At 50.6% G+C, this 21867-nt stretch overlaps 8 protein-coding genes across 8 annotated transcripts; 5 read left to right on the top strand and 3 right to left on the bottom strand.

Moving 5' to 3' along the window:
- Positions 1 to 5: 5 nt before the first annotated feature.
- Positions 6 to 573, top strand: N7446_013469 (uncharacterized protein; the record flags this gene model as incomplete). Its single annotated transcript, XM_058522210.1, is given in 2 exon segments — positions 6 to 346; positions 363 to 573. 2 exon segments carry the CDS (start codon positions 6 to 8, stop codon positions 571 to 573), a joined length of 552 nt encoding a protein of 183 aa, XP_058365687.1.
- Positions 574 to 751: 178 nt separating this feature from the next.
- On the bottom strand, positions 752 to 6494 carry N7446_013468 (uncharacterized protein; the record flags this gene model as incomplete). The annotated part of the gene is made up of 2 exons (XM_058522209.1): positions 752 to 6100; positions 6150 to 6494. The coding sequence occupies 2 exons, from the start codon at positions 6492 to 6494 to the stop codon at positions 752 to 754; spliced, it is 5694 nt and encodes a 1897-aa protein (XP_058365686.1).
- Positions 6495 to 7351: 857 nt separating this feature from the next.
- Positions 7352 to 8732, top strand: N7446_013467 (GNAT family N-acetyltransferase; the record flags this gene model as incomplete). The annotated part of the gene is given in 3 exon segments (XM_058522208.1): positions 7352 to 8317; positions 8371 to 8533; positions 8545 to 8732. 3 exon segments carry the CDS (start codon positions 7352 to 7354, stop codon positions 8730 to 8732), a joined length of 1317 nt encoding a protein of 438 aa, XP_058365685.1.
- A 756-nt stretch (positions 8733 to 9488) lies between these two features.
- N7446_013466 (ABC transporter ATP-binding protein) lies at positions 9489 to 13572 on the top strand (the record flags this gene model as incomplete). The annotated part of the gene is made up of 3 exons (XM_058522207.1): positions 9489 to 9521; positions 9580 to 10495; positions 10556 to 13572. 3 exons carry the CDS (start codon positions 9489 to 9491, stop codon positions 13570 to 13572), a joined length of 3966 nt encoding a protein of 1321 aa, XP_058365684.1.
- Positions 13573 to 13798: 226 nt separating this feature from the next.
- N7446_013465 (uncharacterized protein) lies at positions 13799 to 15199 on the bottom strand (the record flags this gene model as incomplete). Its single annotated transcript, XM_058522206.1, has 4 exons — positions 13799 to 13839; positions 13890 to 14552; positions 14608 to 14958; positions 15007 to 15199. 4 exons carry the CDS (start codon positions 15197 to 15199, stop codon positions 13799 to 13801), a joined length of 1248 nt encoding a protein of 415 aa, XP_058365683.1.
- Positions 15200 to 15508: 309 nt separating this feature from the next.
- Positions 15509 to 16258, top strand: N7446_013464 (GNAT family N-acetyltransferase; the record flags this gene model as incomplete). Its single annotated transcript, XM_058522205.1, has 2 exons — positions 15509 to 15899; positions 15957 to 16258. The coding sequence occupies 2 exons, from the start codon at positions 15509 to 15511 to the stop codon at positions 16256 to 16258; spliced, it is 693 nt and encodes a 230-aa protein (XP_058365682.1).
- Positions 16259 to 17439: 1181 nt separating this feature from the next.
- Positions 17440 to 19030, top strand: N7446_013463 (arylsulfotransferase family protein; the record flags this gene model as incomplete). Its single annotated transcript, XM_058522204.1, has 3 exons — positions 17440 to 18273; positions 18337 to 18940; positions 19008 to 19030. The coding sequence occupies 3 exons, from the start codon at positions 17440 to 17442 to the stop codon at positions 19028 to 19030; spliced, it is 1461 nt and encodes a 486-aa protein (XP_058365681.1).
- A 308-nt stretch (positions 19031 to 19338) lies between these two features.
- On the bottom strand, positions 19339 to 21202 carry N7446_013462 (uncharacterized protein; the record flags this gene model as incomplete). The annotated part of the gene is made up of 3 exons (XM_058522203.1): positions 19339 to 20590; positions 20648 to 20935; positions 20997 to 21202. 3 exons carry the CDS (start codon positions 21200 to 21202, stop codon positions 19339 to 19341), a joined length of 1746 nt encoding a protein of 581 aa, XP_058365680.1.
- Between the last annotated feature and the right edge of the window lie 665 nt (positions 21203 to 21867).

Raw genomic sequence — 21867 nt, 5'->3', positions numbered from 1 at the left:
GAGTTATGTCCTCTTGCAAAGCCCTCGGAGAGTTTCAATACAGCACTAGAGGCAGGAGCTTTCGTGATGGGACATATTTCGGCTTCAACCCGAAAGCACTCATGAAAGGGTTATGCGAGCACAAGGAAACCCTGGAACTTCTTGACGTTGATGCCGACACGCATTTTTTCTTTTTCCGCGCCGATTACTTGGACTTGCGAGGTAGTCTTGGGGTGGACTTCGACGACAGTATGTGGGAAGGCCCCTGTAACGGCGACTACGAAGATGACGATGATTCTGAACGCGAGCGACATGAATTCTTGGCGAGAGTTTGGAAACACAGAGGAACACTCAAAGACTTTGTGGCGTTGAAAAAAACTCAGTATGGGCATTGGATTGTTGCTGTATTTTGCCGATGGGCTCGGCGGGACGGTTCGCACGAAGAGAGTCAACTCCATGCTAGTGGAGTCTCTGCCAGATAGCCTGGAATATTTCTGCATCAGGGGATACCAGAAACGGGCAAACAAGTTCTGGGATGAGCAGGTGGAAAAGCTCATAGCTCGATTCGACCCAGGACATACGGCGCTGAAATAGATTAGGGGGTCAATGAGATGATCCCAAACGCTAAAAATTTCGAAAATGCCGATGAAATCACCATTTATGCGGTCGTTAGAGGAGATTGGTTATGAAGACGAGTAGCAAGGATATGGTTGGCGGACGTGGATATATGCGAAGAAGAAACCAAACTAAATAACAATAAATAGGTACAAATTCACAAAACCTTTGCATGAACATGATTCACCAATTGCCCAAGAGTGTCAACAACATCATCCAGCAATGCAATGGCAAAGTCAGACCAGGACTCCACAGTGACAATCTCAATGCAAAGAGTGTCCCCCTTGGGGAATGCCTGCACTTTGATCTCCCGCAAGGGCTCGAAATGCGGGTAGATAGTCTGCATGCGACTACTGGCCGCCATGAAAGACAGGTCCTCAACGTGCTCAACATCCTGGTGCACAACAGAATCAAACCAGTCAACTGTCTCCGGCCAATCAGTGCATTGCTGGACGATCTCTTTGAGACCCATGCCCTCGTACTGTGCACTTTCAAGATGTTGCCGCTGCACAAATTGCAGGAGGTCAATTGCTGTCCATCCATCTGCGAACTTTACGCGCACAGGTGCATATTGCCATGATGGCCCAACAACTGCGTCTGCATTGGGAAGGTCGATGTTCCGGCCACTCACTACTTCACCAAATGTAACGTCGTGAAGGGAAAGGCGGCGGGCGAGACACAGTGCCCAAGCCGCCGTAGGCAGAGTTGCGACTGTGATGTCCCTCGGTCGCGCGGCAATACTGACATCCTTGGAGATTGCGAAGTGGGCCCCTGACACAATTGGGATGTCTGGCTGGATCCGTGTCATGGATGATCCTTGCAGGAGGTTCTGCCAATACGGAATGCTGATCGGCAAGTTGGCGCGAAGAACGTGGTCGACGTATGAGGAGAACGGTAGACTCTTGGGCACTGGTCTTCCCTCGTATAGGGCCGAGAGCTGCTGCAACAAGATTGGAAGACAGATCTCATCGTATTGGGCATGCGAAATGCGCATGAGCAAGCTGCTGGGTCCGTCGACGTGTTGCATGAAAATGAATTTCACAAAGGGGGATCCAAGGGGAATGCGCGATTGAACGTCCACTTCGCAGACCTTCTGGCTGAAGGCCTCGATGTCAGTATCAATTTCATATTCGACGATTGGGCATTTGATGTCATCCACAACTACGCCCAGGGACGCCCCATCATGCTCCACAAACATAGTGCGAAGGATTTCATTACGAGAAACAAGCTCCTGACAGCTTTTGAACAGTTGGTTGCGGTCCACCACAGTGTCCATATAGAATAATTCATAACGCACAGAATAGCGAGGAAGCTGGACGGTGCCCTGGACGGCAATTTCCTGGAGTGGACGATTTGGATACGCATCGATGACCTGCCACTCGGGCTCCGCGAGCTTCGGACGAATGTTAGCGACAAATGAATCCACATCAGTCACGTCAAGTGTACTGAATGGTACGTATCCACGAGCTACTGTCTTCGCCGGCTGTGCTTCCACGGCATGCTGAGCCATGTCAGAGAGAGCCCGATGGTCGAAGATGGTAGTCACGGTCAGTTGCAGACCTTCAGCCCGTGCCTCTGAGACCAGCTTCATGGCACGGATGGAGTCGCCTCCCAGGTCAAAGAAGTCATCATCCAAAAGGATGTCCTCGAATGGGACATCCAGAATTTGTCCCCAGAGTCGCTGGAGCTTTTGCTGCGGGACAGTCGTTACGGCTGTACCACTGTCATGTCTCTTGATACGGCGTCTGACTTGCCCAACTTGCGCATCTTTTGCGCGAACAATAATAACCGAACCTTCACTGGTGTACTTCGCCAGTTGGTTAGTGGAGTACATCTTCGGGGAATGGCTAAGCCAAGTTGGAGCGGTAATCAGATCACCGAAATCCCACTCAACCTCTCGCTCAATAAGTAGCTCTCCAACTCCGCCAGCAGGAGCTAGGCACTCATGGTCATTGGGATCCACAATCCAAGTGGCCGTTGCATCAGCGTAAACCTCCTTTGCAGGGAGACTTGCTGGGCCGAGTGTGGCTAGACGCCGTTGTTCCGTCATATCTATCTGCACTGTGGAATCATAGATGTTCTCAATGCGCTGACCTGGGTCATCGAGGAGCTTCTGTACCAGCTTATCAAATTGCTTCAGCACCTGATCCATCTGAGGGACGTCGATGGTCTTGGAATCGAAGCTGGCCATGATGAGGAATCCCTTAGGATCGACCGTGAAGACCAGCATGTTGGAATAAGAGTTGAATTTCAAGGCTTCACGGGCGGCCTCTGCCTCGCTTGTTGGAACGAATGCGGTAGCAGGGTTTTTCTCCAAGTCGACAGCACTCTCCTCAGCGGTCGGGTGGATAACAATGCCGGTGCGCAACTCGCAGGCCTCCCGAGCGTCGGCGTCCAGACGTCGAATGTGCTGCAGACCCATATGCTCATGAGGAATGCGGTGCAGTGCTTGATCATGAATGCTCTGGAGATAGTCCGAGACCCGACCCTTGCGATCAATAGAGACACGAACAGGGACAGTCGTGATCATCGGGCCCTCAATCTCCTCTACGGCCGCTACAGGCGCTGTGCGGCCGGTCATCGTCTCTCCAAAAACTATGTCATCTGAAGATGTGTACTGCGAGGCCAGAAGTGCCCAAGCACCTCGAATGGCAGTAGCAATGCTGGTAGTCGAGCTGGACGAAGCCCGGGGCAGCTTGACATAGTGCTCTAGGAGAGAGTCGGCGCGAGCTTGGTATCCAGTCCATGGGATAACAGGGAACTGGACTGAAGTAGCACCTTGCAGCTGCTCGGTCCAATATGCCTTGGAAGATGCTCCATCGGTATTACCGAGCCACTTGATGAAATTCTTGAAAGGCGTTGGGCTGCCAATAGTCTCACCGCGGTATGCGCGGTTCACACGATCCACGATCAATGGCATTGACCAGCCATCATACAATGCGTGGTGAATACTCAGGACGATGCTGCTCTTGTTCGTTGTCTCATCCTTGACAATGGCAAAGCGGGCGAGCTCGGTACCCAGACCCATTCCTCTCAATGTGTCCTGGCTCAGGTATTTGGACAAATTAGAGCTTTCAATCCAGGGAGAACTTGTTCGCACCAGTGTTTGCACCAACCCTCGGCGGGGAACCTGGACAATCCTTGTGCGCAAAATTGCAGAGTCTGCCGATACACTCTCGAAGGCAGATCGCAGCTGCTCGGCAACGCTGGCATCAGGGAGCTCTATCACTCGCTGTGCGACATATGCATCTGCATACTTGGCCGAAAGAGCCATGAGCGCTTCCTGAAGAGGTGTGCAAGGATAGACATCCTCTACCATAGCAGGATCCAAGTTGCAAAGAGATGCAACCTCGGTCTGGACTTCCTCTGGTTTCCAGTCATCTGGAAGGAGCGAGTAGGGAGGAACATCTGGTGATTCTGTGCTCTTAATTTCTACCACGTTTAGGGCCAGCTTCTCGATGGTTGGATGTTGGAATATATCGGTGACCTGAACGGCGAGGAGTTGCTCTCGTGCAGCAGCTACCAACCTCATGGCTTTGAGCGAGTCGCCTCCAAGACTGAAGAAATGGTCGTGAATGCCGATCTCCGTGTCGTTCCCAAACAGCTTAATCCAAAGAGCTTGAAGTCGACACTCCATCTCTGTTTGCGGTGCCACCTTGGCTGCGGTGGAAATCTTCAGCTCGGCAATGTGCCGCCTCGTCAATTGGCTTGCCAGAGCACGGAGCTGTTTCCGGTCTGTCTTGAGCGACACCAAGAGTGGCATCTGGTCGAGCGGAATGTATGCAGCTGGGATCATGTATCGAGGGAGGTTTTTTGCCAGAGCCTCATCGATATCAGCGAGAAGTTTCTGGAATGCGCTCGAGAACGATGTGATCTCGCCAGGTACGCCCGTTTTCTCACTCTTTTCTTCTGCCACGAACACCACCAGCGTGGCATCGGATTTCTTCCCACCTGGAAAGATCACTTCGGCGGCGACGCTGGCGCCAGCGGGAAGGTAATTGCGGACGTGGTATTCAACTTCACCAAGTTCCACGCGTTGACCACGAAGCTTCACCTGTGAATCTGCGCGACCGATGAAAACAATACTGCCCGAGGCATCAGGGTCATACCGGACGAGATCGCCAGTCTTGTAGAGACGACCCTTACGGCCTGGGTAATCTCCGCCACCTTCAATCAACCAAGCGGGATCCTCGATGAAGACCTCCGCTGTCTTCTCTGGGTTGTTGAGGTACCCGTCGCCAACCACAGGGCCTTCGACAAGCAGCTCTCCAACAGCGCCAATGGGTACCAGCCGATCCTGGTTGGATGGGTCCACCACCCATGTCGTTCCTCCAACACCTTTTCCAATACTGGTGTATGACCGACTGGGAGGAATATCGTTGTTGATTGTACAGCCAACCGTGCATTCTGATGGGCCGTAGGCGATGACAATGTGCGTCTTCTGGCCCCAGTCCGCGGCATCACTAGCAGTGATCGCCTCACCCCCAAGACCAAGAACTTCCAGTGACGGCATGATATCCGGAGCTAGCACACGCGCAACTGACGGCGTCATGTGGGCCATGTTTACGCTCATACTGCGAATGGCACCACTGAGGTCATTGACTCTCTGATCCTCTGATGGGACACAGATACATCCGCCATTGGCTAGAGTGCACAGCATACAGTCGACACTGACGTCGAATGCGTACGAGGGGAAGTCCAACACGCGTGAGTGCTCTCCATATCCCACAGCTGCAGCACGGGGCACAGCGCCACTGGTGTAGTTGGAGTGGGAGATCACCACACCTTTCGGTTTGCCGGTGCTGCCGGACGTGAATTGAATGTACAGGGTCGACGATGCTGGGACCACTGGCAGGTTGACAGATGGTAACTCGGTCTCGTGTTGGAATAGCCGCGGCCCAACAATAATCTGCTTTCCGCTGGGGAGAATGCGAGAGCCGAGGCCTGTCTGCAACTCTGATGTCAGGATAAACTCGGCATCAACGTCGCTGGCAATGGTGTTCAGCCGTCCCTCCGGCTGACTGGGATCCATGAGAACCAATGCGCCACCTGCCTTCGTAACTGCCAACACACCAACAATTGTCCACATTGACTTCTCGAAGCATAAGGGCACAGCTCGGCCAACTTGCAGGCCTAAGTGGACCAAATGCTTTGCTAGCCATGTTGATCGCTCCTCTAGCTGTGCATAGGTCATCTCTCCATCCCATGATACGACAGAGGGACGGTCGATCTGGGTTTGTGCCTTTTCGCTGATGATATCCTGGATACAGCGATCGATGGTGGGAGGCATTGGCCCGTTCCACTTCCATATTTGCGAGATCTCCTGGCTTCGAATTTCGATAGCATCAGAAATAGACAGCTCGTGGCTTGCAGTGATCAAAGGAAGGATGTCGGCGAGGATATGAGGCAGAACAGCGCTAACGGGTTGTGTAGCTGTTGAGGCTTTCGAGGTTCCACGGATATATACATTGCCCTGAGACAGCTTTGCTTCCAAATCAAATGTCCACTAACTTGATTAGAAAGTAAAAGAATTGAAGAGTCGCCAACACACTCACTTGGGTCATGGTACCAGTATTCTTAAAAGAGATTATGTCTCCAATTTCGGAGAATTCACCCAACCGCCGGATGGCTTGCAAGGCCGATCCCAAGGAGGCGTCCTCCGACTCAATTACATCTTTGATGGAGGCCTCTTGGACTTTTCCATTTCTCTCCCAAGAAAAAGCCCCATCTTCACTCTGCACAGTTCCGCGATGGAGCAGAAGCACCCATGCTAGAACGAGGACTTGCTCTTGATCGGCCTCAGGAAGAACTGCCACACAATCGGACCAAGCCGCACCATCTAGCTTTTGAAAAACATCGCTAACCCAAGAGGCAGCACTAGGCTCAATGTACTCGCCCATGGTAGTTTAAGAGTATCTCTGAAGAAAAAGCCTTGCCAAGGACACTGCCCGCATTGCAGAAACAACCTGGTTAAGTACCGCAGATCTTCAGGAACAAATTCAGCAAGCCGCGCTACGCTCATAGAGCCACAACGGACAAAGTCTAACCGGTTTGCGCCGAGCCTTTCAAGAGATGAAGCCAAGGTGGGTGTATACTCCAAATATACCACAAAGTGGAGACTTGTATGGTCACAATACCGAATACGAAACATACGGTAACTGTGTACCTATACAGACCCCTGCTAAGAACCGCCGAGGTGCACTGCCTCGCAAGCTCCGCAGTAATCAATCAGTAGGGTCCAGTGGGGATCTTCGACGATCAAAGCCATGACAGGCATCTTTGTGCGGATTGGTCCGTACGACAACTATACTATACAGCTTTACAACAGGCATACGTGCCAGAACGTTGCCTTTTTGGGCGCTTTCGACTTGCTGGGGCTCAACTTGTTTCTTGCGACATCGGATCCTTCAGGAGATGGATCAGGATGATCCTTTCTCAAAACTATCACCAGTTGATTCCAACGTCGTATGAGGCGCTATGCTCTGCGCTACTTGTTTGGACTAGCCAGCGCCAAGTATCGGAATTAAAGCACGGTACCTGTTGCCTGCGACGATAGCCAAGGTCTCGGTTTTCGGAGTTTGATGGCTGCTGCACACTAGAGCATACTAGACGAGGACTATCGATTCCTTATACACATGGAAATCTCCGACCCGAACACCCGGACGAAGCTGCCCCCAAAGCTGGCGCGGTGATCGACTTGTTATTTAGTCCCTCGGTTCCTCTTCACAGTTCACCAGCGTTGATACCATTTTCTATAATGACCATGAACACTTTACCCTTGGTGCGTCTGCCAGAGCCCTGGAAGACCACCTATGAGCTGGACGTTGTGTCTACCGAGCACTCTCTACGCAAGTTCCAGCTGCGCAGATCTCCCCGCGCTGACGATGGTGTACCACCCCCGAAGCCACTTCACCATGCCTCATTGATGTTCACAGATCTGGCCCAGCCTGATACTTCTACCACGCCTGATGATGGGAACAACTCTGGTTGGGCTCGTGCCCAACGAAGCCCGATAACGTATATCACATGGTCAGGCTCGGAGACACCCACGGTGGGTCAGATATGGAATGTGGTCTACGCAATCGAGACACTGCGCAGCGAGTTTGAGATATTCCGAGCTGTTCTATCGGGCGAGGGCAACGAGCTGCTTGCGCGCGAGTTGCAGAGTGTTGGCCTTGCCATGGCTCACCCAGAGCCATCTGCACCGCCAGGAAAACCCATCCCCGTCTCCACCAACCACGTCGGCCAGCTGGTCTTCTACCGCAGCAGCTTCTGGCAAGGAGCCGGCTCGCCTTTTGGCACCCGTCCCGCGTGGGTGGCTGACCCGGGGATTTACAGCTTTATGCGCAAACCCTTGAATGAATACCCAACCCGGCCTCGCCAACATACTGTTACTACCGGCTTTCCTGAGCGCCGTGTTCATGCCCACCACCCTGTACGATCACCGAAGCCCGCCCCGGGATCCCGAATCTACAGTCGCTATATCCCACACTTGAATGAGTTCTTCTCAGTCTTTGCACTTGACTACACAAATGATGAGCACCTCCGGCTCTTCAACACTTGGCAAAACGACCCGCGGGTAGCGCAAGGTTGGAATGAAACTGGCACGTTGGACCAGCATCGCCAATATCTACGGACCATGCAAGAGGATCCGCACCAGATTGCTGTCCTTGCCAAGTTCAACGATACCTTCTTCTCCTACCACGAGCTCTACTGGACAAAGGTTTGTTTTTAATCGCCTCCATCTTGCAAGAACTGCTGCTAATTGTACTCTAGGAGGACCACTTAGGCGCATACTACGACGCGGGTGATTGGGACCGTGGTCGTCACTCACTCGTCGGCAACGAGAAGTTCCGAGGCTCACACCGTACAATGGCGTGGTGGTCCAGCTTGATGCATTACATCTTCCTAGATGAGCCTCGTACAGACTTCGTGACTGGTGAGCCGAAGTACTCCAATCTGGCCCCCTGACATACGATCACGCAACTGGAATGAACCTGGACAGGCTTGTGGATCTACCTCATAAACGGTCTGCGCTCATCCTCGGAAGTCGGGAAAAATTCTTCCACGTTGCACCCGTACGGTTTGATGGGTCCGACATGCTGGACCGTAACCCGTTCCGCTCATTGAAGCTATGATGTATATAGAATCCACAAACATAAAATTGTACTATGCTTGAATCATGAACCGGTATCCGTGAGTGGGGGAAAAGAGCTATACGAAACTCCATTTAACTTCAAGCGCCCATGTAAGCGCATTGGTTTTTTGATTCTGATTTTCTTTCTCTTTCACTTTCGCCAAGCGAAAGCCAAGTGAAGTCAATTCTGGGCGTCAGCGCCATCTAATCTGATTCGGGATGTACGCCATGGCCGGGTCATCCCGATATTCCGCCGCAGCCGAAGTTGTTCCGTTGTGCGATAGTGGGTTTTGGAAATATGTGCCATATTCAAAACGCCAAGAAGCTTGGAAGGAACCGGTTAGCGGGCCTCTATTGGAGAGATTATAAATCTATTTCACACATAGTCTATCCCCTCGGGAAAAAGCCCCGAAACTGGCGGAAACTGCCAGATGGAGCAATCGACAGGATTTGTGGTCGGGTTCGGCTTCCCTTTACTGTTCTTGGGGAGACGATCCCCCAAGTCCGATACTTTGTGGAGACCCTGAGGTCTCGGCAAACATTCGATGTTACTAGCGTGGATATCGATCTGATAAGGGTCCAAACTTACAATACGGATCAAACTTACCAAATTTACAAATTTATATCAATACTAGCCTGTTTACAATACGCCGTTCTCTTGGTATTCCAGCGGGGCGTGCATTTTTGTCTGATTTTCTCGAAGAATGAATATAATGATGTTTCTTCTTCATCCCTACCTATAGAGAAATCAACCAAAATGGGTGAACCAGATGCAGCGCCAAAGCGCAGCGTGAGTACTTCCACCATTCTCATCATTGACCACCACAAGCTAATCCAATCCGCACCAGTGGAAGGACAGGGCCACCTTCTTCAGACTATTTGTCTATGGCGAGCCCAGCAGGGCAGACATCGCCCTGCTGGTACTGGCAATCGTTTCAGCAATCGCCTCGGGAGTCCCATTCCCAATCATGTCTATCGTCTTCGGTCAACTGGTGGATGAAATGAACTCGACAACCTGCAACGCGAACAGCACGAATGGTGCATCCTACCAGGCTGGGATCAATTCCAAGGTCTTAATGATTGTCTATATTGGAATCGCCTACCTGGTTTTGGTCTATATTTATGTCTTCACTTGGAATATCACAGGCGAACGACTCGCCCAGCGCCTGCGCGAGAAATATTTCAAGGCTTTGCTCAAACAGGATGCGGCTTTCTTTGATAATCTTCCAGCTGGCGAGGCGTCGTCGAGAATTTCGGGCGATATAACCACTGTCCAGCAGGGTACATCTGAGAAAGTCGGCATCATGATGAACTCCCTGGCCTTTTTCGTGACTGCCTACATCGTTGCCTTTATTAAGGATGCCAAGTTGGCCGGTATGCTGGTCTCGTTGACCCCCGCATACCTGATCATGTCCCTGCTGGGAGGTTATTTCGTGCAGAAGTATTTTGGTCGTGCTCTGGACAGCATGACCAAGGCATCTTCGGTCGCGTTGGAGGCGTTCTCGAATACTATGGTGGTTCATGCTTTCTCGGCCAATGTGCGACTGGAGGAGAAATTTATCGAGTTCTTGGATCCGGGACGAGTTGCGGGAATTCGCAAGTCTATCGCGACTGCTAGTCAAGCGGGATTGCTTTATTTCATTGCCTTCTCGGCCAATGCATTGGCATTCTGGCAGGGTTCGAGGCAGATTGCCGATTCAGTCGAAAATGGTGGCAGCATGACGGTTGGAGCCACATATACTGTGATTTTCATTCTGGTGGATGGTAAGTAATATGAAAGCAACGGTATAACCAAAATCCATTTGCTAACTGTGTTATTTCTAGCATCCTTGATCCTCAGTCAAGTTGCACCCTTCATTCAGAGCTTCGATGCCGCGTCGGTCGCATTCACCAAACTTCGTGCCGATATCGATCACTCGTCCACTATCGATGGAACCGATGAAAATTCTGGTGAAGTCTTGTCACAAGTCAAGGGCGATATTGAATTGCGCAATGTTTCCTTCACTTTCCCTTCTCGTGCCGACAAGCCAGTACTCCAAGATCTATCCTTTTCCTGTCCTGCTGGTCAACAAACTGCTATTGTTGGATTGTCTGGAAGTGGAAAATCCACTGTGGCGGGTCTGGTCACTCGATTCTATGATACGACTGAAGGAGCTGTCTTATTGGACGGGCACGATGTGAAATCCTTGAATGTTCGTGCATTGAGAAGCAACATCAGTCTGGTCCAACAGGAACCCTGCCTGCTTGATCGTTCGATTTTTGAAAACATCGCACTGGGATTGATCAACTCTCCGAACCATGGTCATCTCAAACAACTCCTCGCCAGTACGGCGTTGGCTGAGATTGCAGCAGCTGTGAGAGACGGTCAGGGGATCGTACCCGCCTCACTGGAACACGGAAATCAGGCACGAGAGATCGTGGACCTCGTTGAAAATGCTGCTTTGCTGGCCGATGCCAATGGCTTCATCGAAAAGCTCCAGGAAGGCTATGGCACAATGGTAGGCTCCAGTGGAAATCTGATCAGTGGTGGGCAAAAGCAGCGGATTTCTTTGGCGCGTGCCCTGGTCAAGGATCCCCGAATTCTCATTCTGGATGAGGCCACTGCCTCCTTGGACTCTGCAACCGAAATGCGCATTCAGCGAGCTATCGAAAGTGTTGCCGACGGTCGGACCGTCATCACCATCGCCCATCGTCTATCAACTATCAAGAACGCGAATAACATCATCGTCATGAGACAAGGAAGACTGGTTGAACAAGGTAGTCATTCAGACTTATTGACTCGCAACGGTGCTTACGCAGAGCTTGTCCGTCTGCAAAACCTCAATGTCCACGGTGCCGGAAAAGGGTCTTCAACTCGATCTGCCTCGCCAGTGGAACAAATCAACGAGAAGGCCGAGAAGACAGATATATCTGTAGTTGATGACTTTCCTGAAGATGATGGAAAGACTGCTGCAGCCCCGGCTAAAGACTCCAAGCCCAAGGAGAAGGCTGGTGCCGTTTCCACTACTCGATCATTCTCTGCGACAGTCGGGTCCTTAGGGTCGATGTTCCGTCCTTACATGTTTGTTCTAGTCCTTGCTGTGACAGGCGCTGTTATTATTGGAGGTACATACTGTGGATCGGCAGTGATCTTCGGTAATGTCGTTGGCAAGCTCAGTGGTTGCGAAGAGCCACAAAATATCCGCGATGCTGGTGAATTTTACGGTCTTATGTTCTTCGTCCTGGCTATTATTGAGTTCTTTGCCAACTTCCTCAGTTGGTCTCTATTTGGATGGATGGCAGAGAATATCATCTACAAAGTGCGAGTTCTCTCGCTGCGCTCCATCCTTGAGCAAGACTTGGCATGGCACGAGTCTAATGACCGCAACCCATCGCTTCTACTATCCTTGATTACCACTGACAGCAACGCCCTCGGAGGCCTGACGGGCTCAGTCGTCTGCACGATTCTCTCCATTTGTGTCAACTTATGCGCTGCCATCATCATGACCCACATCATTGCCTGGCGCATCGCCCTGGTCTGTCTCGCCGTCATTCCTTTACTGCTAGGCGCGGGATGGATGCGGGTCACCTCACTAGCTGAGTTCCAAGAAAAACACCTGGAAGCCTTTGCCCGATCTGTCGGCATCACCGTTGAAGCTGTAAACTCAATCAAAACCGTCATGTCCCTCTCTCTGGAGCACGAAATTATGGGCACATACCGTCGCTCATTAGCAGCCCCAATGAAGGAGATGACCCGTCAGAGTGCCTGGGTTAACCTCTGGCTCGCAATTGGATACGGTATGAGCAACTTCCTGTATGGTCTAGCATACTGGTGGGGAGCAAAGAACATCATTGCAGGCCACTATACCCAGACTCAGTTCTTCATCGTCCAGCTCGCGCTTCTTGTCAGTTCACAGCTATGGGGCCAGGTATTTGCTCTGGCACCCGATGTTGCGCGCGCCTTCCAGGCGACCCGCCGGTTGCTGAACCTGCTGGATCTGGGATCCACGAAGAACTTGTCAAACGCCATCGGAAGCCCACAAAAGCTGCTCGGAAACTCCACCGCTGATGTTGAAGCCACCGCCACTATGCGAGAAAAGGTCGATGATAGCCGCTGCGGAACCAGCGTCTCATTTAAGCAGGTCCGCTTCGCTTATCCCGCTCGACCTGACACTCGTGTCCTCCATGGGCTCGACTTGAACATCAAGCCGGGTCAGTTTGCCGCGCTGGTGGGACCCAGTGGTGCTGGCAAGTCCACAATTATCTCTCTTGTTGAACGACTCTACACGCCCGAGTCGGGCACCGTCGAGGTCGACGGACGAGATATCGCCCACGGAGACATCTCTTTCCGTGACTCGGTCGCCTATGTACCACAGCAAAGTATCATGTTTGAAGGAACCATCCGCTTCAACCTCGCTCTTGGCGCTAGACCAGGTCACACCGTCTCACAAGCCGAAATGGAAGAGGCATGCCAACTGGCGAACATCCATGAGACGATCATGCAGCTACCCGAAGGATATGACACGCCCTGCGGCCCCAATGGCGATCGTCTTTCCGGAGGTCAGAAACAACGACTTGCAATTGCACGTGCATTGATTCGCAAGCCGAAGCTCTTGCTGCTCGATGAGTCGACCAGTGCCCTGGATGCAGAGTCCGAGCGACTTCTTCAGGATGGCTTGGAGAAGGCCACCAAGAACATGACCGTCATTGCGATCGCGCATCGTCTGTATACAATCCGCAAGGCTGATGTCATTTTCTTGATTGAGGATGGGCGCTGTGTTGAACAGGGTACTCATGTTCAACTGGTTGAACGGAGTGAGTCTTACAGGGTTAATGCCTTGAACCAGGCGGTCGATGGATAGATTTCAGTTCTCTCATAAAGCACAGAGACAGCTATGTTGGTTACTAAAGTTATATATTTTAATTACATAGAGTTGGTCCCGGACCATACATTTCATCCAAACAATCCGAAACTTGGTATGTCATACAAATATAAACGAAAAGAAACATTCACCGAGGAAAAGGAAAGTGGTACTATATCTATAATCATTTCAAATTTTGCTATTCAGTACATCCAAACGTGATCATTTAATCGGTAGCTTCTCCAAGACGCATCCATTTCCAACAAACTAGTCCAATTAGCCAAAGTCCAAAACGTCAGCAAGAGACTCAGACTTACTTTGATACCCGAGGTCCTCATTGAAAAACATGTTTCGCACTTCATCACCGGACGAAATACCCGTAGCAGGGAAGTAACCAACGGCCGTAGCTCCAAGAGCCAATGCCATCATAGGCTTAACCTCAGCCAGCTCCACAAACTTAGGTTCGGTCTTATATCTCTCAGCCATCATTTTCTGATGAATGTTCACCACAGCAAAATGACCCTGGTGCATCGCCGCTCCACCACGCTTGATTCCAGACCAGCAAGCAATATCACCTGCGGCATAGTGGTACTCCTTGTTAGGAACATCGCCAGAGAACTCAAGACTGGGTGTGATGCGGATGTACCCCTCTGAATCACAGGCACCGCTGGGTAGATAGGATGATGTGGGGGTGAACTTGGATACGGCGTTGATGACATGGTCGGCGTTGATTTCCTCGCCGTTGGAGAGCTTGAGTGTGTACTTTGCCGAGGTTGAGTCGTTGGCTGGGACTGTTTCCTCGACCCGCGCACCTAGAACCAGTTCTACATTTGACTCTTCGAGGAGCTCGAGTGTCTTCGCGCTGAATTCCGCGGGGAGGGGCTCGGATGAGAGTAGGGTCTGTCGAGAGTGGATGAGTGTGACTTTGCTTTGTGGACGGAGCATCTTGAGTTCCGCTGCGATTTCGATGCCGACAGCGCCTAGGAAAAAGCACTGTTAGCAGAAAAGTATAACGAAGTATAGAATAATACTCACCACCACCGATGACTACAACACCCTGCGCAGCATTCTCAATGGTCTCAACGGAGTCCGCCGTTTCAGCAAGATACGCCTCCCGAGTGAACGACTTCGGCGCACTTGGCCATTCTCTCCGTAGGCCGGTGGTTGCAATCATATAATCATATTTCTCCTCAACAACCTTGTGCCCATCGTTTGCTGTGCTTTGGTGAATGCGTGCCACTCGCGATTTACAGTCCACGTAGTCTACGCGTCCTTGAATTGTCTTGATATCCAGGTTCTGGAGGGCGGGGATATCTTCGTATTTTTTCCAGAAGTCACTGGCATCTTTGTTGGAACCGAGTGCAAGAGGGACGCCGATCAAGTGGTCTGGGGTTCTTGATTAGTCGTATGTCGCGTTGGTCAGAGGTAACATACAATATCCATCGCGCTCATCCACAATGGTGACCTGTACAGGAATCTTCTTCTCGGGCGCGACTGCATTGGGGTCTAGATTGAAGCGGCATTTCCGACCATGACACAGATCGATCAGGTTCAGAGTCGCGGCCAAACCGGCGTAGGAACCTCCGACGACGAGGACCTTATAGGGTTGTTCTTCAATCCCAGGCATTTTGTGTGTGTATTGGTGGTTGTTCTGAGCTGAATATTCTCACAAAGTTCGGAGAAAGAAAGAAAAACAATCCGACAACGGCCCCTCTAATTCGGGCATCGGACTGTCTCAAGCAAATGTCACATCATACCAATACCATACCATACCATACGGCGCCTTGCATATTACGCAGTTATCAGATCCGGTCTCCGGGTGGCTTGGCGCCAAGATTATTGACTATGCATCCTGTTAAAGGAGTAACATCTTTAGTTTTACTCTTCAAGCTACCTACCTCTCCATTGTGAACATTATCCTACCCTTGACTCCGAAATGGGTTTCGTTGTTGTTCCTGCCACCCTCCCTGACATCCGGGCCATCTACGATGCGTGGTTCGCGGCCTTCAAAGGCCAAGTGATTCTCGACCTCATCTACCCTGGCAGTGATGTCAACGATGAAGCTTTCCGCAAGGTACATGCCGAGGGTACCCTTGGATATTGGCAAGGTTTGAGCATGGAGCACACCTTCCAATGCATTGACACCGACACCGGCCGAGTCGCCGGCATGGCCACCTGGCAGGTCTACTGGCGGGAGCGGACCGATGCTGAGCGTATAAAGCCATGGATTGGATGGCTCGAGGGTGACCAGCGCAAGCGTGCAGAAGGATTCCTAGAGCAGCTGTGGGAAAAACGAGAAAAGTATATTGGACCCAAGAAGCACGTTTGTAAGTGGTAACAGTATATTCTTGTGATCACCGGTGAGCTGACATTGACGCCTATAGACTGCCATACTGTTGCGGTGCACCCGGACTATCAGGGCCGTGGAGTTGGCGCGCAGCTTATGCAATGGGGTCTTGAGACATCAGAGAAGTTGAATGTCCCGATCTATTTAGAGTCCACCGTGGAGGGCGTTCCCTTGTATAACAAGCTTGGTTTCCAGACACTTGCTGAACCCGTCGTGTTCAAACCGGAGGTTACTGGGCTTGACAAGGATATTCAAGCACCATTGATGGTGAAGATGCCGAAAGGTGCTGGCAGCACAAAATTTGAGCAATGGGCAGAGAGCAAGCCCTCAGCAACTTGAATTTCTTTGATTTGATAATTTTGCAGACTTTAGACTAGTATCCTTTCGAGATTAGACTGTGCATTAGACTTACATACCATTTTGTCTCACATTATCTTCTTAAATTAGCCAAGAAAATAGTATAATGTTCTTTATGGTCTCGATGCAAGCCACCCTGCACCAGTAAGTGAGTTGCCCTCCTGCCAGGGGCAACACTTACCCGGCTAGAAAACTTGGCTTGTAGTGATATCCCTCATCCCGGAGTCATGCTATATTCTCCGAAAACGCACTTTCCAGGAGGGATACCGGACTCCATCAGTGATACTTACTAGTAAGCAGAAATTCCCAATACAAGTCGGCAGTCTCTGTCGGGTATCTAGCCATTCTTGAGTGTCCAAGCGAACAGAGATTTCATGCCAACGCTTGGCGGATTCTAGGCCGATGATCTTACCGCAAAGAATTATCAATCAGGCAGAAGCCTTTTTATCAATCTGATAGTCAGGCCCAGCTTAAACTGGTTTAGAGATCATTGATCAGGGCCCGCAAAATCAAAGTGCTCACCTGGACGGAAGTGGCTTGGCCACACCCGGCGGTTTCACTGACTGGCTAGCGGTGGTAGGGATCGACTCCCCCTAACGACGCCACTAACTGCGTACCCATGGTATGCGTGGGTGTGTCTGTGGAGAGGGAAAAGGGGTCAACAGCTCTCCATATTTTCGTGTTTGGAGTCCTCGGCCACGTCGGGTATAAGTCGGACCCACTCCGCGCTCATCAGCACACCTGCTTGGCAGTGCCGATCAATCCCTGGAGTCATCCGAACTCCAACTAACCGAGTCTTCCGCATACCATGGTGGAGATGTCATTTCTTGTATTTCGATTGAAATACTGGTGAATGTCTGTAATACAGAGGATACTGTATGGGAACGTGGTATCATACGCGAAATACAGGTGGGGCCGCAGATCTTATCTGATCTTGTGTTATCAGATTGTCGGCTTGCGCCGCCAGCGCCAGCACCTTCAACCCTAGCCGAGGACGATCACATCGGATCTTAGCGATAAATCGCTCACAGGGGTACGGAGCTATGGGCCGACATCGGCTAGTGTCATGCGATTTCTCAATACCCTTTCGAGTATATTTTTGTAGTTAGCCGGTGAAACACAAGGAGCAATTGTGAAAGATTTTCACGGAATTAGGAACCAAGATGCGTGTTTCATCCGTTATCTCCGTTCTTGCTGGGCTGCACGCTACCTCATGCGTGGCGGCTAACGACAGCTGGCCGTGGCAAACCTACAAGTCCAGCCCTTTTGAGCCTCCCAACCTCAAGATCACCAAATTTGGAGCTACCGCTCCTGGCTACCTGTTCTTCGATCAGTCATGGGATGCCCATCAGTACAGTGTGTTCATGATGTCGGACGACAACGAACTCATCTGGCAGAGTCCGTACGGTGACCTGAAAGATTTCCGCGTGCAGATGCTAGACGGAAAGCCGGTCTTGACCTACTTCAATGGCATTGGTGTGCCTGAGCCCTTTGGTTGGGGCTACGGTATTATCCAAATATTGGACCAGTCCTACCAGAGCATCTACAATGTTTCGGTCATCCACGATAACTACACTGCCGTCGGTACTGTTGACAGCTCGAGCTTTGTCTCTTGGCTTGATATCCACGAGAGCACCATGACTTCGGACAACACGATGTTGCTGACTGGTTATAATGTTACCCAGGCTGATTTGAGCTCTGTGGGTGGCCCCAAGGATGGGTGGATTGCTGACTCGCTCTTCTATGAGATCGACGTTAAGACCAACGACATCTTGTTCCGCTGGAGTGCTAAAGACCACGTTGATCAGATTTCCTTGGAAGATGTGCAGCCTTTCTACCCTATCCATGACTGGGGACACAACAAGAGTGCTCCATATGGCTACTTCCACATCAACTCTGTTGAGAAGTTCCAGGATGGTAGTTTCCTCATCTCTTCACGCTACTACTGCTCCTTATTCAAGATTGCTAAGGATGGTTCTGTTGACTGGACCCTTCAAGTAAGGCCCATTTCTTTACTTCTTTCAGTATATCTTACTCCTATACTGACATATCTGCCGTAGGGTCAAACCGGCGGCGACTTCTCACTGGACGGAGTCAACTTCGCCTACCAGCACGACGCACGCATTCAAAATGAGGAAGAGGGCAGATTGACTATCAGCATCTTTGACAACGCCAACTCCGACGTAAAGAATGGCACCGACCACACCGAAGGTATCTTCATGAATGTCAATCTGGATACTAAATCGGTCACTCCCCTCCGCCTCCTTGACGACCCGCATGACGAGATCTTTTCCACCTCCCAGGGAGCCGTTCAAGCCCTGCCTAAAAACCATGTCTTGATGGGCTACGGATCCAACCCCAAGATTAAAGAGTATAACGCTGATGGTTCCTGTGTTATGACTGCTCAGTTTGGAGAAGATTCCGTGGTCTCCAGTTACCGGGCTTATCGTCACCCCTGGGTCGGCATTCCCAACACGGCTCCTGATGTGTTCTCTTGCGTCGACGCTTCTCACAACACGACAAATGTCTATATGAGTTGGAATGGTGCTACTGAGCATCAGCAGTGGAAGGTTTTTGGAGGTGTCACTCAAAGTGGTCTTCCCCCGGTTGGAGTGGCACCCAAGACAGGCTTTGAAACTATGACTTCTGTCAAGGGGGTCTCAAGTACGTCCGTGTTGAGGCACATGGACATGCCATTAAGACAGGAGTCTCCAGGACTGTGCGTGTTCAGACTCAGTGCTAAGCAAGTCTTGAGATGTAATAACTATGTACTTTAAGCACACTGGGGTTAATAAAGATAGGCAGAAGAAGACAGCAGTTTGCGGGATAATTAGAGGCAAATAATTTGTGAGATACAAGATGCAGCTTAGACCACAGTTTATGCACGAAACACAAACTTGAATTGAAGATTTTGAGCTTGATGTCAAACATTGATATTATATAGTTGAGATTTTTCCTTTTTGACTCTCTGAAACATTCCTTATCGCGACTACCCCTTCCTTCTTGTACTAATTAATTAACACCTAGCTCGCTCCTACATGCACAATACCTGGTTTTTCCATTTAGAACACAGTTCCCTTCACCTGCTTGAAGTCCTTGACCTTGATATCACGCCACATCGCAGCGCAGCCCCAGGCAACTGCCAGCATACAAACACTGGTAATAAGCATGTACCGCTGCGCATCTCCGTAGGCATGGGCAATGGCGTTTCTCTCCGGGCTTCCAAAAGGATACGACAGCTGGGCATTGATGTTTGAGTAGACTGTGGCCATGCTGACTTCTGCCGGCAGATACTTCGTCAAAGCCTTCGGGAACTCGCTGGTCCAGATAGCTGCGGATACAGTACCTCCAATCGCACTTCCAATGCTACTGAAAAGATTCAATATAGCAAGCACAACAGCAATGTGCTGGTGATCAGAAGGTGCCATCATAGCAAGCTCGCCGCAGATGACAGTGGTTCCACCTGCAAATGCGACGAAAATCTGAGTCATGCAAATATACCCAATGCCCGCATCAGGCTGACGGAACTTGATCATCAATCCGACTCCGAGAATCATGAGGGGGAATGAGAAGTAGACCGCCAACCATTTAAATCGGCCAGTCCAGCGGATCAAGTATCCGACGAGCAGACACCACAGGCAGGATCCAACTCGATAAATGGCTGAGACATAACTGGCTTCCGTAACATCCAGACCCCAGACGACTTGGAGCATGGAGCCGAAGTAGCTACCCCAAACCATGGAGTTGAAGAACTCGAACACAAACATCAACCCACCAAAGAAGACAGTTCGGTCCATCAGTAGCTGGAATGGGATGAAGGTTACTGGAGCCCAGAATCTCTCATAGATAGCAAACACGACGAGCAAGACTCCTCCAAAGATGATCATACAGATGATCATATCAGAGCGCCATTGATCCTTTTGGTAGGACCAGAGGCTGAAGGGAAGGAGGAACAGTGCCATACCGCCAGCAAGAAGGATAATTCCAAGCATGTCGACCTCGATAAGATAGTTCTTGACTGACTGCAGGGTGAGTGGACCGCGACTGGATTGGAGCAGGCCCATCTTCTTGGCCTTCTGGTGGTTCCAGAAGAACAGAATGCATAGTGGTGAGACCACAACCGGAACGATTATGGTGAAAATTCCGAATCCCCAACGCCATCCTGGGCCTTCCAAGACACTCTGCGAGATGGGGCCGCCAATCCATGTTGTAATGATATAGGGAGAAGTTGCAAAGGACAGCATTAGAGCTCGGTTTTTCAGTGTCGAGGTGTCGGCGATGAAAACAGTCAAACAATAGCTGACTCCTTGGGATCTAGATAAAGTACGAGTCAGTAGAGATTTTGAAAAGGGCTGATCGATGATAACTTACCCAACGGAAGAGAAGACCTGTGCAGCGGCATATGTTTGCACGTTGTTGCAGGCGGCCATCATGATGAAGCCCACAACCCAGATGAACAATGTCAAACTGATACCCTGAGGACGGCCCCAGGTGTCCAAAATTTTCGCCAGTGGAATTTTACTCAAACCACCGATTATGTTGGCCATAATGCTCGTGGCTGCAGTCAACGAGTGGAGTGAGAAGGCGCTGGTCACATAAGGGTTCAAGGATCGGATAACAACCTCCTGAATGGAGGTAACGAAATATATGAACCAGATGCTTCGCGACAAACAATCAATAAACTATACTAAGGGAGACCTTGGGATCCGTTCAAACTCACATCACATATGCCAAGATAAGATGCCCCTTGGTCCACACCTTCGTAGCAGCCTGGATACCCTTCACACCAGCCTGTGCCTCCTGGTCGAGTGAATCCTGATCGGACGTGACATCGCCATCTGTAGCAAGGACAGCAACTCCAGTTTCCTGAGAGGCATGAATCTGTTCGCCCTGCTTCTCAGAGGGATGGGGAGGGTCAGCTGCCATATTGTGGTCGATCTGCCTACCTGGCGACTGCGTGGAGAGATATTCAGTGGTCCGAACACAAAGTTGGCTAAGATGTGGCGATCAGATTTATATATTCTTGGTGCTGCATCATCCGATATCGGGTAAACAGATAAGCGAAAGAGTATGCTAACGAGGCCAAGACAGGGCTGCAGGAGAAAATCTCATCTGGCAAGGGTGGCACGAGATACGACTTGGCGCACCTTGGGCGGACTCGTGGATCTCACACCTGTGTGCCTATACATACAGAAGAGCACCGGGTTTTTTTTTCTTTTATGCCAGCTTTGCTCTCATGCTCGGGCTTCTCCGTTGGCAATCTTGGGTTTAAGGAGCTTGGATCCCATTCGCATATCTGATCGGCTATATTCGGTGTCATCCTAGTTGCCTTCTGTTTAATACAAGCTCCTTGGCATACTGAGTCTAGCCCACAAGTTAATTTAACTCGGTCTTGCGTGACTTGTTTCTGTTCAAGCGCCGTTCAACGTATATTTCAGGTATTGTCAGGACGCTGGTACGGTACTGTTACGACCCGGGTACTCGTGTTTCGCAGCGCAACGGCCAAAAATACACATGCAACATTACTTATATTGGCAGAACGAAAAGTGCTAATTGCGTCTTGAAAGTCTCTTCGTTCTAGTGCATGCAAT

This window comes from Penicillium canescens, assembly GCF_028828765.1.
Source record: "Penicillium canescens strain IBT 15451 chromosome Unknown utg000011l_segment0_segment0, whole genome shotgun sequence".
Taxonomy (NCBI): Eukaryota; Fungi; Ascomycota; class Eurotiomycetes; order Eurotiales; family Aspergillaceae; genus Penicillium; species Penicillium canescens.
This window is presented reverse-complemented; position numbering and strand designations above follow the sequence as displayed.